At 38.9% G+C, this 16,408-nt stretch overlaps 1 protein-coding gene across 1 annotated transcript in view; it reads left to right on the top strand.

The window, feature by feature from the left end:
• Positions 1-2,143: 2,143 nt before the first annotated feature.
• MYO5A (myosin VA (heavy chain 12, myoxin)) overlaps positions 2,144-16,408 on the top strand; it is a 142,935-nt gene continuing 128,670 nt past the window's right edge. The window contains exons 1-3 of the mRNA XM_010836839.1: positions 2,144-2,209; positions 12,805-12,915; positions 15,932-16,103. Of these exons, the coding sequence (XP_010835141.1) occupies positions 2,144-2,209; positions 12,805-12,915; positions 15,932-16,103 (349 nt within the window). The remainder of the gene's footprint in view (positions 2,210-12,804; positions 12,916-15,931; positions 16,104-16,408) is intronic.

Raw genomic sequence — 16,408 nt, 5'->3', positions numbered from 1 at the left:
AGTGGTTTTCCCTACTTTCTTCAATTTAAGTCTGAATTTGGCAATAAGGAGTTCATGATCTGAGCCACAATCAGCTCCTGGTCTTGTTTTTGCTGACTGTATAGAGCTTCTCCATCTTTGGCTGCAAAGAATATAATCAATCTGATTTCGGTGTTGACCATCCGGTGATGTCCATGTGTAGAGTCTTCTCTTGTGTTGTTCGAAGAGGGTGTTTGTTATGACCAGTGCATTTTCAAGGCAAAACCTATCAGTCTTTGCCCTGCTTCATTCCATATTCCAAGGCCAAATTTGCCTGTTACTCCAGGTGTTTCTTGACTTCCTACTTTTGCATTCCAGTCCCGTATAATGTAAAGGACATCTTTTTTGGGTGTTAGTTCTAAAAGGTCTTGTAGGTCTTCATAGAACCGTTCAACTTCAGCTTCTTCAGCGTTACTGGTTGGGGCATAGACTTGGATTACTGTGATATTGAATGGTTTGCCTTGGAAACGAACAGAGATCATTCTGTCATTTTTGAGATTGCATCCAAGTCCTGCATTTCGGACTCTTTGTTGACCATGATGGCTACTCCATTTCTTCTGAGGGATTCCTGCCCACAGTAGTAGGTATAATGGTCATCTGAGTTATTAATAGCCTAGTCTGTTGTATATGCAGTTTAAAATGTTAATGCTACAAAGTCAAATTGTGAATTTTGTTCAGACAGTTTTTATGGGAATTCTACCATTAAAAAAAAAAAGTCTACCCAAGCTTTGGAAAAAGGCATAGTTAGCACATAAGATATAAATATGAATATGTTCTTGTAACATAGAGGCTCTTCATATTTATGCATGTTCTGTTCATTATCTTTACAAGTAATCTCCTGTTGAGAAATGCTGGGCATTTCATTTGGGCAAGCCAGGCTTGTATTTTTAAGTGTCTGTGACAGGATTATTGTTTCCACTCATGTTTGTACTGGTAGCTAATGAAATTATTTTTGATTCTCTTCTGTAACTTCTGCCATGATTGGTTTTCTGTTTTAGCATACCATTTCTTCAGATTTCAAATCCATGAAAATTCTGTGGTTCCTAACAACTCATCATTCATTTGTTTTTTATTTGTTCATTCATTCAGCTGATCTCTCCTGAACATCTACTTTGCTAAACACTGGGCCAGGTGTGAGGGTGATGACAATGGATATATCATAGATATTGTCCCCAAGGAAGTCACAATCTAGTTAAAGAGACAAACCTATGGGGAAATAATTACAATTAAGTTTAAGATGCCTATGAGACATTTAAATAGAGATCTTAGGAAGTTATATGAGTCTGGGTCTGGGGTTCAACAGAAAGGTCTGGGCTAGAGATTGAAATTTGGGGAAAATTGGTGTTCAAACTCATGAAGGTGGATAGAATGCAGTGTAAAATTAAAAATAACAATAGTAATAGCTAATCATAATAATAATATTAATGAAGATAGCTAATATTAATTTAATCCTCATAGTAACTCTTTATCATAGGCATTATTATTACTTTTTTTGTAGATGAGGCCCAGAGAAGCCACAGTGTTAGTAAACCACAAAACCCAGTCCAGTCCTACAGCCTGCCTCTTAATACTGCACTAGAAGAGAGAAAAGGCTTCCCTGGTGGCCCAGATTGTAAAGAATCTGCCTGCAATGCAAGGGACTTCGGTTCAATCCCTGGGTTGGAACTGATTTCTTGGAGAAGGGAGTAGCAACCCACTCCAGTATTCTTGCCTGGAGAACTCCATGGACGGAGGAGTCTGGAGGGCTACAGTCCATGGGGTCACAAAGAGTAAGACACGACTGAGCGACTTTCACTTTCAGAAGAGAGAAAAGACTCAGCTCAGAGGTCCAGGCCATTCCAACATTTAGAGGTTGGATGGCAGAGGCAGACCTGTGAAAGGAGTGATGTGATGGGTAGGAGGGAACTGTGAGAATAGGGAATCTCAGAATTCAGGCAAAGAGCATTCCAGGTAGGTTGCCAAGGCCAGCAGTCAAATGCTGCTGAAAGATGGGCACTTCTAGGACACAGGCATGAACTGGGTGATGAGGATAGGGAAAAGGTTTGCCAGGCTTGGAGTTTAATGTGAGTAAAGAGATAGGTATGGAGGAACGAGATGTTGTTAGAGGGGTTAAACACAAGCAGGAATGGTGAAAGATGAGACCGAAGACGTTGTCAGAGGCCAGATCATGAAGGACCTGCAATACCCCAAGGTAGCTCCAGACCGTTGATCTCTGCCAGAAGTGTGCATCCCCAAAGCTGGGGGCAAACAAAACTGAGCTGCCTGTTATAAACAGGAGGGAGCTATATATCTGTGTTATCTCATATAATGTCTGTTTTGTCAGATTCCTTCAAAATTTAGCATGTTGAGTGTTGATCATTTTCAGTTTATAGACATATTGAGTCACTGTGTTGTGTACCAGGAGCTGTCTTAGTATTATAGGTAAATTATACTTTAAAAGCATACAGACTCATGGAAGAAGAGATCCAATTTGTAGTTACCAGAGGTGGGAGGTTGGGAAAGCAGGAATTGGGTGAGGGTACAAACTTCCAGTCTTAAGGTAAATAAATACTAGGGATGTAACACACAACATGATTAACATAATCATGTTAATAACATAGCATAACAAATAATATAGTTAACACCACTGTGTGTTATAAATGGAAGCTGTTAAGAGAATAAATCCTAAGGGTTCTCATCACAAGGAAAAATATATTTAAATTTTTTATTTAATTCTGTATTTATATGAGATGATGGGTATTCACTAAACTTGAGATGTAGTAATCATTTCATAGTGTATATAAGCCAAATCATGATGATGTATACCTTAAACTTATACAGTGCTGCATGTCAACTCGGAGAAGGCAATGGCACCCCACTCCAGTACTCTTGCCTGGAAAATCCCATGGACGGAGGGGCCTGGTAGGCTGCAGTCCATGGGGTCGCTGAGGGTCGGACACGACTGAGTGACTTCACTTTCACTTTTCTCTTTCATGTATTGGAGAAGGAAATGGCAACCCACTCCAGTGTTCTTACCTGGAGAATCCCAGGGACTGGGGAGCCTGGTGGGCTGCCGTCTATGGGGTCGCACAGAGTCGGGCACAACTGAAATGACTTAGCAGCAGTAGCAGCAGCTTATCAACTACATCTCAAAAAAACATGGAAGAAAAAAATTTACCATGTTGAGACATTTTAATTTCAGATTTAAAAATTACCCATGACTTCTTTCAGCACCAAATCATTTATCAGACTGGTAGATGTTCTATGTGGAAGGAAGACATTTATATACAAAGGTACATAATTAGCATGACTATTTTTATACTTCTTTCTATATTGGGAGCAAGTGTTGAAAGTGGTAAAAAAGTGTGAGTTGGTTTGCTTAATTGGGCAAACCTTGATCACAATCAGGGGAAAGTGATTCATTGAGTTTCTGTCCTTCATTATACATCCTGAGTGGTTTTGAAGTCAGAGATTGTCCTGGGTTTGAATTCTGCCTCTGTCATTTATTAGCTAAGTGACTTTGGTGTCAGTTACTTAACCTTTTTCAAGCTGTTTGTTGACTGAGAGACTTCTTTAATAATAAAAATTATAAAGCATATTGCAAGAATTAAGTAAAGAATATGAATTAGGAATTTTCTTTATCCTAATCAAACAAAAAGCCTTACAGTGAAGATGATCAATAGGATTCCTTTCTTTGTTTTTGATTCTATCTTACCTTTGGTTATTTTGCCTATTTAGAATTTTGTAATTTATCCTTAAATACCTGTAGCTAATTGTTGATAGAAATAGTAATTTTTTCTAGATGCGGATTTGAAGACTGTGCTTATAAAGTGAGACCTAGTTCCTAAAATAATCTTTACAGGAATATTAAAGAACTGTAGTATCTAAAAATATTCATTCTGAAGCTCTACCATATCATATAGAATTCTAGGGAGGATTATTTAATTTTTGCTACTTGATGGTGACAAAATATATTCATTAATTTTCAGTGTTCTTGTTTTCTTCATGAAATTAAAATAATTTCATTGCCTGCTGGAAGCTGACTTCACAGTACATGCACGGTAACTTTAAGAGTTACAAAAAAATTAAAAATCTTAAATTAACCCTGTCATTTGTCATTTATAGAAGTAAATGAACTGGAATCATTCATTTATTAAAATCTTAGCTCTTGGCAGATTTTTTTTTTTTTTGGTATTATTCCCTGAACCCATTTCTTGGCAGAGCTTCATTCTATGGTCACAACTAATTGGAATACTGAGGATGGATGCCTGGCTGACCCCTGTGGCTTTGACAGATTGTCTAGATGAGACATCCTTAAGTCTCATCTGATGAAATGGGCCGGTTTAATAGCACTTTTCATTACAACACAAAGGGGATCAATTTTGGAGTGGGGGAGGGGAGTTTCTTTCTGAAATCTATTTTAATTAGGGAGAAGAGAGAGAGAGTGGAAAGAATGTTTGGCTTATAGAGTAGACATGGATTTGGATTCAAGCTCTAACACTTTTAAGGTCTAAGCCTTGATACAAGCATACCTTAGAGATGCTGTGAGTTTGGTTCTGGACCACTGCAATAAAGTGAATATCGCAATAAAATGAGTCACAATAATGTTTTGGTTTCCCAGTGCATAATACAACTATTATGCATACACTATACTGTAGTCTATTAAGTGTTCAATAGCATTATGTCTAAAAAAACCAATGTACATACCTTAATTAAAAATTACTTTATTGCTTCCCTGGTGGTTCAGTGGTAAAGAGCCTGCCAAAGCAGGAGATGCATTTTCAATCCCTGGGTCAGGAACATCCCCTGGAGAAAGAAATGGCAACCCACTCTAGTATTCTCGCCTGGAGAATCCCATGGACAGAGGAACCTGGCAGGCTACAGTCCATGGGGTTGCAAAAGAGTCAGGCACAACTTAGTGACAAAAAAAAAACAAAAAACAAAAACCCAAAAGCTAATCATCATCTTTGCCTTCAGCAAGTTATAATCTTTTTTTTGATGGAGGGTCTTGCCTCCATGTTGGTCTTTGCTTACTGATCAGGGTAATGTGGCTATGGCAATTTCATTAAATAAGACAACAATGAAATTTGCTGCATTAATTGACTTGCCCTTTCATGAACTATTTCCCTGTATCATGCAGTACTGTTTGATAGCACTTTACCCACAAGAAATTCTTCCAAAATGGGAGTCAATCCTCTCAAACCCTGCTGCTTTGTTAACCAAGTTTAAATTCTTTGTTGTCATTTCAGCCATCTTCACCAGGAGTAGATTCCCTCTCCAAAAAATACTTTCTTTGCACCTCCACAAGAAGCAACTCCTCATTTAGGTTTTATTGTGAGATTGCCCTAATTCAGTCACATCTTCAGGCTCCACTCCTAATGCTTGCTATTTCTATCACATCTGCAGTTATTTCCTCCACTGAAATCTTAAACTCCTCAAAGTCATCCATGAGGGTCAGAATCAACTTCTTCCAAACTCCTGTTATGTTGGTATTTGACCTCTTCCCATGAATCATGATTAATGGCATCTAGAATGGTGACCAGAGAAGGCAATGGCAACCCACTTCAGTACTCTTGCTTGAAAAATCCCATGGACGGAGGAGCCTGGTAGGCTGCAGTCTATGGGGTCGTGAAGAGTCGGACACGACTGAGCGACTTCACTTTCACTTTTCACTTTCATGCATTGGAGAAGGAAATGGCAACCCACTGCAGTGTTCTTGCCTAGAGAATCCCAGGGACAGGGGAGCCTGGTGGGCTGCCATCTATGGGGTCGCACAGAGTCGGACACAACTGAAGCAACTTAGCAGCAGCAGCGGAATGGTGACTCCTTTCCAGAATGGTTCAATTACTTTGCCCACTTCCATTAGAGGAATCACTGTCTATAGCAGTGAAAAGTATTTCTTAAAGAATAAGAAAAAGTATTTCTTAAAGAAAAAGACTTGAAAGTCAGAATGACTCCTGATCTGTGAGCTGCAGAATGAATGCTCTGTTAACAGACATGAAAACCACATTAATCTTGTTTTATATCTCCATCAGAGCCCTTGAGTGGTCAGGTGCATTGTCAATGAGCAGTAATGTTTTGAAAGGAATCTTTTTTCCCTTGAGCAATTGGTCTCAACAGTGGGGTTAAAACATTCAGTAAACCATGTTGTCAACAGATGTGCTGTCATCCAAGCTTTTGTTGTTCCATTTATACAGCATAGGCAGAGTAGTTTTAGCATAATTTTTAAGGGCCCTTAGGATTTGGGGTATAGTATATGAGCATTGTCTTCAGTTTCAAACTACCAGCTCCATTGACCTCTAACAAGAGAGTCAGCCTGTCCTTTGAAGCTGTGAAGCCAGGCATTAACTTCTCTCCAGCTATGAGAGTCCTAGAGGGCATCTTCTTCCAAAATAAGGCTGTTTTGTTTACACTGAAAATCTGTTGTTTAGGGTAGCCACCGTCAGTATTTTAACTAGATCATCTGGGATAACTTACTGCAGCGTCTACATCAGCAGTTGCTGCTTCACCTTGCACTTCTCTGTTACGGAAATGACTTCTTTCCTTCAACCTTCACATTCTTCTTCTGCGGCTTCCTTACCTCTCAGCCTTTATGTAATTGAAGAGAGTTAGAGCCTTGCTGTAGATTTGGCTTTGGCTTAAGGGAATGTTGTGGCTGGTTTGATCTTCCTTCCAGACCACTCCAACTTTTTCCATATCAATGATTTGTGTGTTCTTTGAAGTAGCACTTTTAATTTCCTTTAAGAACTTTTTCTTTGGATTCACAGCTTGACTATTTGGTGTAAGTGTTTTTGGTCTAGCTCAGCCTTCAATGCACTGTCCTCACTAAGCTTAATCATTTCTAGCTTTTAACTTAAAGTGAGAGACCTGCAACTCTTCCTTTCACATGAAGACTTAGAGACCATTATAAGGTTATTAATTTGCCTAATATCAATATTGTTGTGTCCTAAAGAATAGGAAGGCCCAAGGAGAGGAAGAGCCAGGGAAATAACCAGTAGTTGGAACAGTCAGAACACGCACAGCATTATCAATGAAGTTCACCATTTTATGTGGATGTGGTTCGCTGCACCACAAAACAAGTACAGTAGTAATAGCAAAGGTCACGGATCACCAAAGCAAATGTAACAGGAACAAAAAAGTTTTAAACTTTGTGAGAATTATCAAAATGTGACACAGAGATGAAGTGAGCAAATCTTGTTGGAAAAATGGTGCCAGTAGACTTGCCTGACACAGGGTTGCCACAGACCCTCAATCTGCAAAGTACAGTAAAGCAGAGTGGAGTGCCGTAAAGTGAGGTATGCTTGTATCTGTTAAAAAGCCTCAGAGGGGCACAGGACACTTCTGCTCTTCACTTCCAGCCCCATCCAAAATGCCCCTTTTCTTCACCCCCAGCCATTCTCTTCTTTCCCCCATTTTGGTGTGACCCTCTTTCCCTGCTCCAACCCCTTGGCTTACCATTCTTCCCATCCATTCCCCACTTTGCTGCTGTAGGAGATGGTTGGTGGAAATGGTGGTCACATCACCTTGGTGGGATTGGGAGTGGGGCTCTCTGTTCTGGAAGTGAGGTGTAGCTTCCACTCTACATAAATTATGAAGGGATGGAGGTTTGTTTGGGGGAGGAAAGGGTGTTTCATTACTTCTCTGCTGCGTTGCTGTCTGGCTGTTTTTCCTTCTTTCAAACCAAAATTTCCTATATAATTCAGCTCTCCAAAGTCACTTTCATCTTTCTCTACTTCTAGAAATTAGAGACCCTTTAGAAGATTCTTGGAGCCTCTTTCTGATACTTCTTTTAAGCTACCCTCTTAGAGTATAATGTGTACGGCCAGGAACATTCATGTAATAAAGGTTTATTAAGAAATTATTAGACGGGCCCTGTGTTAAGTGCTGAAGAGACAAAGGTGAATGAGACATACTCTTCCTCTCAAGGAACCAACAATCGGTAGAAGGAGATAGGCAAGCAAAGTCATCATTTAGTGGGATGAAAATTGCATGCGGTAATGGGGACATTGAGAGTAGAGTGCCAAATGATGGTGGGAAGTCAGGAAGTTCTTCTTAGAGAAGGCAGTACTTTAACACAGATGTGAAGGATAAATAGGAGTCTGTTGTTTGAAAGCAAGGGCTTATTTACAATACAGCAAACCCATAGTTTGGCATGACCAGACTGTGGCAGTGATGATTGAAAATGGAGGGAAAATGAAATGTTTAAGAATATGATTCCACTGAGAGGTAAGGTTCTAATCCTGAACCTAGGTGGGTATATGGGAGTTTATTATGTCAACAGATACAGTGTGTGTGCGTGCGTGCGTGTAGTTTCTGGAAAGTCCATCATGTGCTTTAACATTGTAGTTCCTAAATTTTCTACCTGAAAAACATGCCTTTAGGGTTATATGAATTACTTAGTAACCACTTGGCTATCAGTGTTAATGTCAGGAATCAGAGGAAAGGGTATTGATGATTCAGGATTTCTCTTCTGCTTCAGTTCATAGCCTAGAGAAGCACTTAGTTATTATAGGCTTGTTTGAATTGTCACATAAAGCATTCATTTTTGTGAATGTTTTCAATGGGGTATTAAAATTGAACCAAGTAGATTCCATGTTGCCAAACTGCTATGACTTAATAGGGGAACTATGAAAGATGTGCATGTGTGCTGTCTGTAAGCAAATAACGTGCATGGGAGTTTGGGGAAGGGAGAGAATCACATGGATCAGATTTTTGGGATTTAGGGACTGGTCATTTACTGTCAGTCTCATTCCCAAGGTGTGTGAGGCCTCAGAAAATATTATTCTGAATACTCAAACTTTTGGGTTCCTTGACTGACAAAATGCAAGTTCGCAAAACTTCCAGTGAGTCACCTGCATTAATCAAGGACCAATTGAGTGTTGTCATTGTGGTAGAATACAATGAGAATGATGACTGCTGCCTCCTTCAGCACACAGGGATGGGTGTAACCCCTGAGAAGCCATGCTGTTTGGTGCCCCTCTCTTCAGGGACCGGTGCAGGCATGTCCCCTGAACCCGCCTTTCCAGGGCTCTCCCATTAGACTCAGTCAGCTTTATCTCGTCGTAAATTATGTTGTATGACAGATGGTTTTTATTTTCCTTGCAAGCTACTAATCTTTGATGTGTATTTATATTTCAGTGTTTTCTGTTTTAAGCCTTTTCCTCTTTTCTTCATGTCCTACAGTTTTTGTGGCTTTAGTCACAGTACCTCATATCCCAAATCCTTGTTTTCCCTTCTTCTACAGTTTCTGCATCAGTGTTCACTCTTTGCCTACTACTCCACGAGTCTCTTCTCTGAGTCTCTGACTCCTACCCCATCTCAGCTGTGCTTTGTAGCTTCAAGAAAAATCCTGAGGTGGGTCTGTGAAGTTTGCCTTTGCTACTTCTCTTCGCCATTCTCCTGACTTTTCCCCCTTCCCTTGCCCTACCTCTGCCTTAAGTAGAATCAACACAAATGTGCCACTAACTGTGGTCAAGGAGGTAAGCCAGTCTAGATGGGGTTCAAAGATGGCTTAAGGAGCATGCAGTCTAGTGTAGGAGGTCTGAGGTATCGTAAGTGAGGCATTTGAAGGACTCACAAGGTAATGAGGGCTAGAGTAGTGTGAGTTAAAAATGGAATGGGGAGCATTGCAGGAAAGCTTCACCCTCTATTAGCTAATGCAGACAGCTGGTGACAGAGTTGTTACAAGACATTGGACCTTCCCTTGTCTTGTCTTGCTGGGAACTCTGTCAGGGCTGGTTCACTTTGGCTAGGATTATCTTTCACTAACTGCTTTGGTTTCACTAGGTACCTGGGCAGACTTAGTGGGTAGGTGTATCCACTCCTATTTCTGATTCCTCCCTGACTGTTGCTAACATATATCTCTTTTAGGTTCTCGTGTGATCTTGGGACCTTGCCTTCTTGTCTTCCTTTTCAGTCTTCACACTGGATGTAGCTGAACAAGCTTAGTCTTCTTCATCAGGGCTACCATGTGTATTTTCTCTGGGGGCTTAAGGGGACAGTGGAAAGTAGGGTTGGAGGTTTTAGAGGCAATAGGAAGGGGCGTTGTCAGGTTGAGATTCCTCTCTTTTAGTATCTAAGGTATATATATTTTCCCAACTGACCTAGTTCTGTATAGTTGTTTCTGCAGAGTCACTGATCCTCACTGATTAAGATGGAAAAGAATAAAAAAGAGACAGTGGTAATAATAGACTGATTTCTGACCTATTTCTCCTTGGATATTTTCCCCAGAGATAGAAATAAGATAACAGAGAAGGCGATGGTACCCCACTCCAGTACTCTTGCCTGGAAAATCCCATGGACGCAGGAGCCTGGTAGGCTGCAGTCCATGGGGTCTCGAAGAGTTGGACACGACTGAGCGACTTCACTTTCACTTTTCACTTTCATGCATTGGAGAAGGAAATGGCAACCCACTCCAGTGTTCTTGCCTGGAGAATCCTAGGACAGGGGAGCCTAGTAGGGTGCCGTCTATGGGGTCGCACAGAGCCAGACATGACTGAAGTGACTTAGCAGCAGCAGCAGAGATAAGATAAGGGGGAAGTTGGTTGTCAGAGTGATGTTTGGTATTTCAGTATCTTGCCTCTGGTGAGTGTAAGGGCCTTAGCCTCTGTCTTCTATCTGTAAGTGTTGTTAACATCTGGCTCTTGGAAATCAAACCTTTGGCAAAGTACCAGCTCACTACTGCTTCCAAAATACTTGTAGAAATCTGAGCTAGAGCTTGCTATGGACAAAACACAAAGGCACTTCTTTCTAGATTTAGTTGAAAACTCATGTTTAGAGCAGGTCAGCCATGATTCTACATACTCACTTGGACCCATTTTGCTTTTTGTGTTTTCATCAGTCAAGGTAGTAGGTTATTTCATGACTCTGAGTCTCATGTTTCAGACATCTTTTTTGGAACTAGTAAATCCCTTTCAGAAAAAGTTATAGAAATACTGGCTTTCTAAAGTAGGCTTCAGAGTGGAAGCAGTTAGTAAACAGAAATGTTTATTTTTTTAATTTATTTTTTAATTGGTGGAAAAATGCTTTACAATTTTGTGATGGTTTCTGCCGCACAACATTTATGGCAAATCAGCCATGATTATACATGTACCACCTCCCTCTTGAGCCTCCCAGAAATCTTTATTGAATGAGTAAGATTTTAGTAATGTGTATGGATATTACTCAGTTTAAGGGGCTGTATAACTGAGGGAAAAGTTATGAAATAAGTTGTAGTAACATATTTGGTATATAACATTAACAATCACTTCTTATGGAAAAAACATTTAGTAACAATCTCAGCCTATACTTATATATTGGTTTATACTTTTCACAGAGTTTCTGTGTGTATAAACCTTGGAGATAAACTAGATGAGTCTTGCTGTCATCCCCCATCTTGCAGATACCTGAAATAAAAGCTAAAAGACCAATCTGGTAGTCCTGTGATTGGAACCCATAACCCGGCTTGGTACCCTTTTCTCTACAAACTGTTCAGACCAAAAATCTGCATGAATCTATGATAATAAGAGATAAATAAAGCAAGGGGTGAGGTTTTGTCCTGTTTGTTTGTTTGTTTGTTTCTATGCTCACTTCTATTCAATTTAAGGATTGGCATTCTTTTAGCAAATATTCAGGGCCCAGCTTTGTACCAGATACACAAGCACTTGATACAGTGTTGAACAAGACAAATATGGAACTTATATTCTAACAAAGAAAAATAGTAAATACTTAAACAAGAAATAGCATAAATAAATTCAGGTAGTAATAAAAGCTCTGAAGAAAATAGAGAAAGACTGGCGTTGGTGATATTTTCATATGTGATATATTCCTGAAAATGGGCACCAAGGTTTAGTGTACATATGTTTTAAAGGGAGAGTCCTTTCTAAGGAATCCAAACAGTCATAAAACACCTCTTCATTGTGGTGTTTGGAGGACCCAATCAAAATTGATCTGAAGTTCAAAATTGGCTTAAGTCCAGAGGGTGTAGTTAAGGCTAAAGATTTGCTGTTTTAGAAACTCCTCTTGATACCTCTTTCATGATATTGAGGCTAGGATGAATATTCCATTTTACCATTTTCACTCATAATAATGAAAACAAAATATAGACAGCAGTGCCTTCTCATTTTTTAAAAATTAGCAACAGAACTTTCTTCAAAGCAAATTCCAGATGTCCAGTATGTAAAACAGCTGTGGCTCCTCTGCTCATACCATAATGATCCCCCATGAATACTGAGAAATCACTAAGGGTTTGCAGAACACAGGATGAAAACTACAATAAAAAATTCAAATTTTAAATCTTATGATTGAAAAAAATAGCTGTGCTGCTGAAACTGGCACAGCCACCACACCAGAGCTTCCAAATCTTGTTCTTAGACCCATGAAAGTCTGCATTCAGTGAAAAAATAGATTTATACGTACATTTTAATCTAAAATTAAATTTTGGGGTAGCATTCTTAATATAAGGCAAAGTCAAATTTTAATCAAGGCTATTTCTTCAGAGCATAGTTTCCCCCACTTCCATAGTGTTATTGAGATAGAATTGACATACTGCATTGTATGAGTTTAAGGTGTATGGCATAATGATTGGAATTGCATATATTGTGAAATTATTACCACAATACAGAGCATTGTGCCTTTTAATAATGTGGACTTATGGTACTACTGAGGCTAAAGTACTTTTCATCTGCTAATTTAAAAGTTAAATTTCGTATTTGCTGAGTTTTATTTTGTTCATAAACTGTTTAATTATAAATACATCCATGATTTTTTAATATCATTATAAAGTAATTGAATTGCTGGTTTAAATATTTTTTTCTTCTTGTCTTCTAGTTTGCCAGGGTTTGGATACCTGATCCTGAAGAAGTTTGGAAGTCAGCAGAGCTGCTCAAAGATTATAAGCCAGGAGATAAAGTTCTCCTGCTTCAACTTGAGGATGGAAAGGTAGGAATTCTGCTTTTATTTGTTGTTAATGGCATAAAGTAAAGGAAATTCAAAAGGGTAAATTTGCTGTGAGATACTTAACTTCACTTGGAAGTTAAATTTTGAATTAATCTAATATTTTCACTTAACTGATAAAGATGGCAAACAAGTTTCTATCCCAAAGGGTTAGTGAAAATAGCAGATACTTTAAAAAACCCATTATTTTGGCTTATGAATTTATTATGACCTGATTTAGATTCACATCTAATCCTCCCATAGATATTCCTGTTTATCTGTATTTTGTTTAGGATATCACTTAAATAATTCATATTAACTAAGAAAACAACATTTCAAGACCCAGCTTGAGATATGATATTTGCTGGAAATAGGTATTTGAAAAATATTTACTTAGAAGCTATTATCTATAAAACCCTTTGCTAGTGGCCAGAAAAACCTATAACCAGTTGTGTCTCTATACTTTCCCATCTTCATTCACTGCAGAATAGACTCTTGGTTCCACCCTTTTTATTCTCTCTACTGCATTTGACAGGGCATGTCACACTTTTAGTGTGACATTAATTTCTTCTAAACAATTTATAATCTAGCCAGGAGAATGCAGGATATAAAAAGTAGTTCAATACTGCAATACTAAAAATGTCAAAAGATAAGCTTATGATTAATTCCCAAGTGAGTAATACTGTCCTGACAGTTAATATGTATTAAACACTTACTATGTACCAGGTGTAGTTCTGAGTCCTGTATATCCTATAACTCACTTAATCCTCATAACAATCCTATGAGGTGGGCCCGTTATTATTACCACTTTATGGATGAAATACTGAGACTCAGAACGTTTGGGACTTGCTCAGAGTTATATAGGCATTAAGGGATGAAGTTGGGACTTTGAGCCAGTAGATTGCCTTTATGGTCTGTGCTCATAACCACTGTGCTGTACTGTAAAGACAGTGAGGACTTTAGGGTCCCAAAAGAGGGAAACATCACTGTGGGGTGCTTCAGGGAAGACTCCCAAGAGAAGGAAGAGTTTTGACTAGACAGAGTTTAGATTAACAAAGAGAAAGGGGATAGACTTTGTGAGACTTGGAATATATTTTGAAGATAGTGAATATCACAAGTTGACTGAACAGAGATTTAGAAAGGTGTGTGTTCTAGTTTAAGGCTAGTATGTTAAGGTACTTGCTATGTATCATGTTAAGAAGAGACAAAAAAAAAGAAGAGGCAAAAAATATGCTCTCTGACATTAATGTCAAATAAGAAAGTACATATACTTAGGAATAGTGTGACATAAGATATAATAAATATAAATAAGAAACAAAATAGAACAGAGTGGAGACTGGTCAGAGGAACTGATGAAGGCTAAGAGTCAGAGAGGCATCGTCTAAAGAATGAATAGACAAGGAGGAGTGCATTTCAGGGATCTGGAGGAGCCTCAGCAAGGGCAGGGAGGCATGCACAGTATTGTGCATTTGGAGAACTGTACAAGTTTCATGTTGTTGGGATTTGACGGGAGAGGACTGGCAGGAATATGGGGGTGGGGGGGTACCAGATCAAAGAGAGCCTCATGTTCATGCTGCAACTCTTAAACTTCAACTGGTATACCTGGGAAGTGATTGTAGTGTTTTTAAACGGAAGAGTGCCAAGTTTTCTGTTTTAGAAAGGACTCACTGGTGGTGGAGTGGAGAATGAATTTCAGGAGAGCAAAACAGAGGCAAGGCAATTATTCAGAAAGAAGGCAGGGAAGAATTAGACCAGATTAGAAGGGCCTTGACTACCAAATAAGGAATTAACTTATTCAATATTCATTGATCATCCACTCTGTGAGGCACGTTAGGTACTTTAGGCTATATTTTCTTATGATAATTCGCACAGCAAACCCGTGCGTTCGCATGTGGTATTGTAACTATTTTCCAAATAAGGAAGCCCAGACTCAGAGATATTAAGCAGTCTGCCTGAGATCACATAACCATTTTTTGTATGGCAGAAGCCAATGCAAAGACTAGTCAGCTTTGGAAAAGGACATTAGATCCTAATAAACAGACAAAGAGAGGTCGAGGGTCAGACTGTAAAAATTTCCTCCCCATTTTGCAGAATTCATTCCGACCTGATTTGAACATTTGACCTCTATATATCTCTTTAGTATTAACAAAAGTATTAGCAAAAGTCTTTTTACAAAACTAACTTGTCCATCTCTGCAATTATATTGCTGTTTTTTTCCTTTTCATGTGTTGTATGTTGTTTCCCCTTAATACATAATTGAGTGACAGTCTCCATGCTTGACTTTGCCATAAAGCCATATTCCTTAAAATGAGTAGTACTTCTTAATTTGGAGGGCCAAGCACTTCATTAAAAGTCTAATAAAAACTATGGACTGTATTTTAAAGAAATACACATATGTGTATGTACTTACACGTACATGCATAGATGCAAAGTGTTAACATCTAATTTTAAGGGATTCTTGGGCCTCTCTGGGTTCAGGAGTTCCCAAGTACCTACCACATACCAAACATTGTCTCCTTTAATTTTTAGCACACGCCTGTGAGCTATTTCCATTATGCCCTTTTTACAAATGAAAGATTAAGGTTAAATAATATACACAAGACCACACAAGAAGTAAATAACAGTTTCAGGACTTGAACCTGTGTTGATCTGGCTCTAGAGCCAAGCTCTTAGCACTCTCTTATATTGTCTGTCACTTATACCAGGTGAAGAGGATAAAAAAAGAATTATTTTCCCGTAGAAAATGATCTGGCCTAGTAACTAGGTAGAAAAAATAATCTAGGCTTTGACTTTTCAAACTGTATTAGCAAAAAATGTTGCTATGAGTTAATACATCTAGTGAAAACAGACTCTCATTTTTTGCTGTTTCCACCAATTTCTGTGGTTTTGGGGGGTACCAGGAAAATGTATTTAATAACTGAGAAACAAATCAGGAATAGGAAATGATCAAAATGTGTTAATACATGCCTGTATCAGGTTTTTGCCATGATTTATTCAGATGCTGTATCTTGTGCATTTTCAGGATTTGGAATATCGTCTAGATCCAAAGACCAAGGAACTGCCTCATTTAAGAAACCCTGACATACTTGTGGGTGAAAATGATCTCACAGCCCTCAGTTATCTTCACGAGCCTGCTGTACTCCATAATCTCAGAGTCCGCTTTATTGATTCCAAACTTATTTATACATATTGTGGTGAGTGTGCATTGCTGTCTGAGTGAACTGTGAATTCTTTTTGCTAATGGACATAACCATGGAAATAATGTGCATGAGAAAGAAGGCTGTGGGTGGATCTTTTCTTAGAAACATATTCACTTCAGAGTTATCAAAAGATTTCAGTTCAGTTCAGTTGCTCAGTTGTGTCCGACTCTTTGTACACCAGGCCTCCCTGTCCATCACCAACTCCCGGAGTTCATCCAACCCCATGTCCATTGAGTTGGTGATGCCATCCAACCATCTCATCCTCTGTCTTCCCCTTCTCCTCCTGCCCTCAATCTTTC

The sequence above is a fragment of the Bison bison genome, unplaced genomic scaffold (genome assembly GCF_000754665.1).
Source record: "Bison bison bison isolate TAMUID 2011002044 unplaced genomic scaffold, Bison_UMD1.0 scf7180017864066, whole genome shotgun sequence".
Lineage (NCBI taxonomy): Eukaryota > Metazoa > Chordata > Mammalia > Artiodactyla > Bovidae > Bison > Bison bison.
Note: the sequence above shows the minus strand (reverse complement) of the source record. Positions and strands in the feature narration are given on the sequence as shown.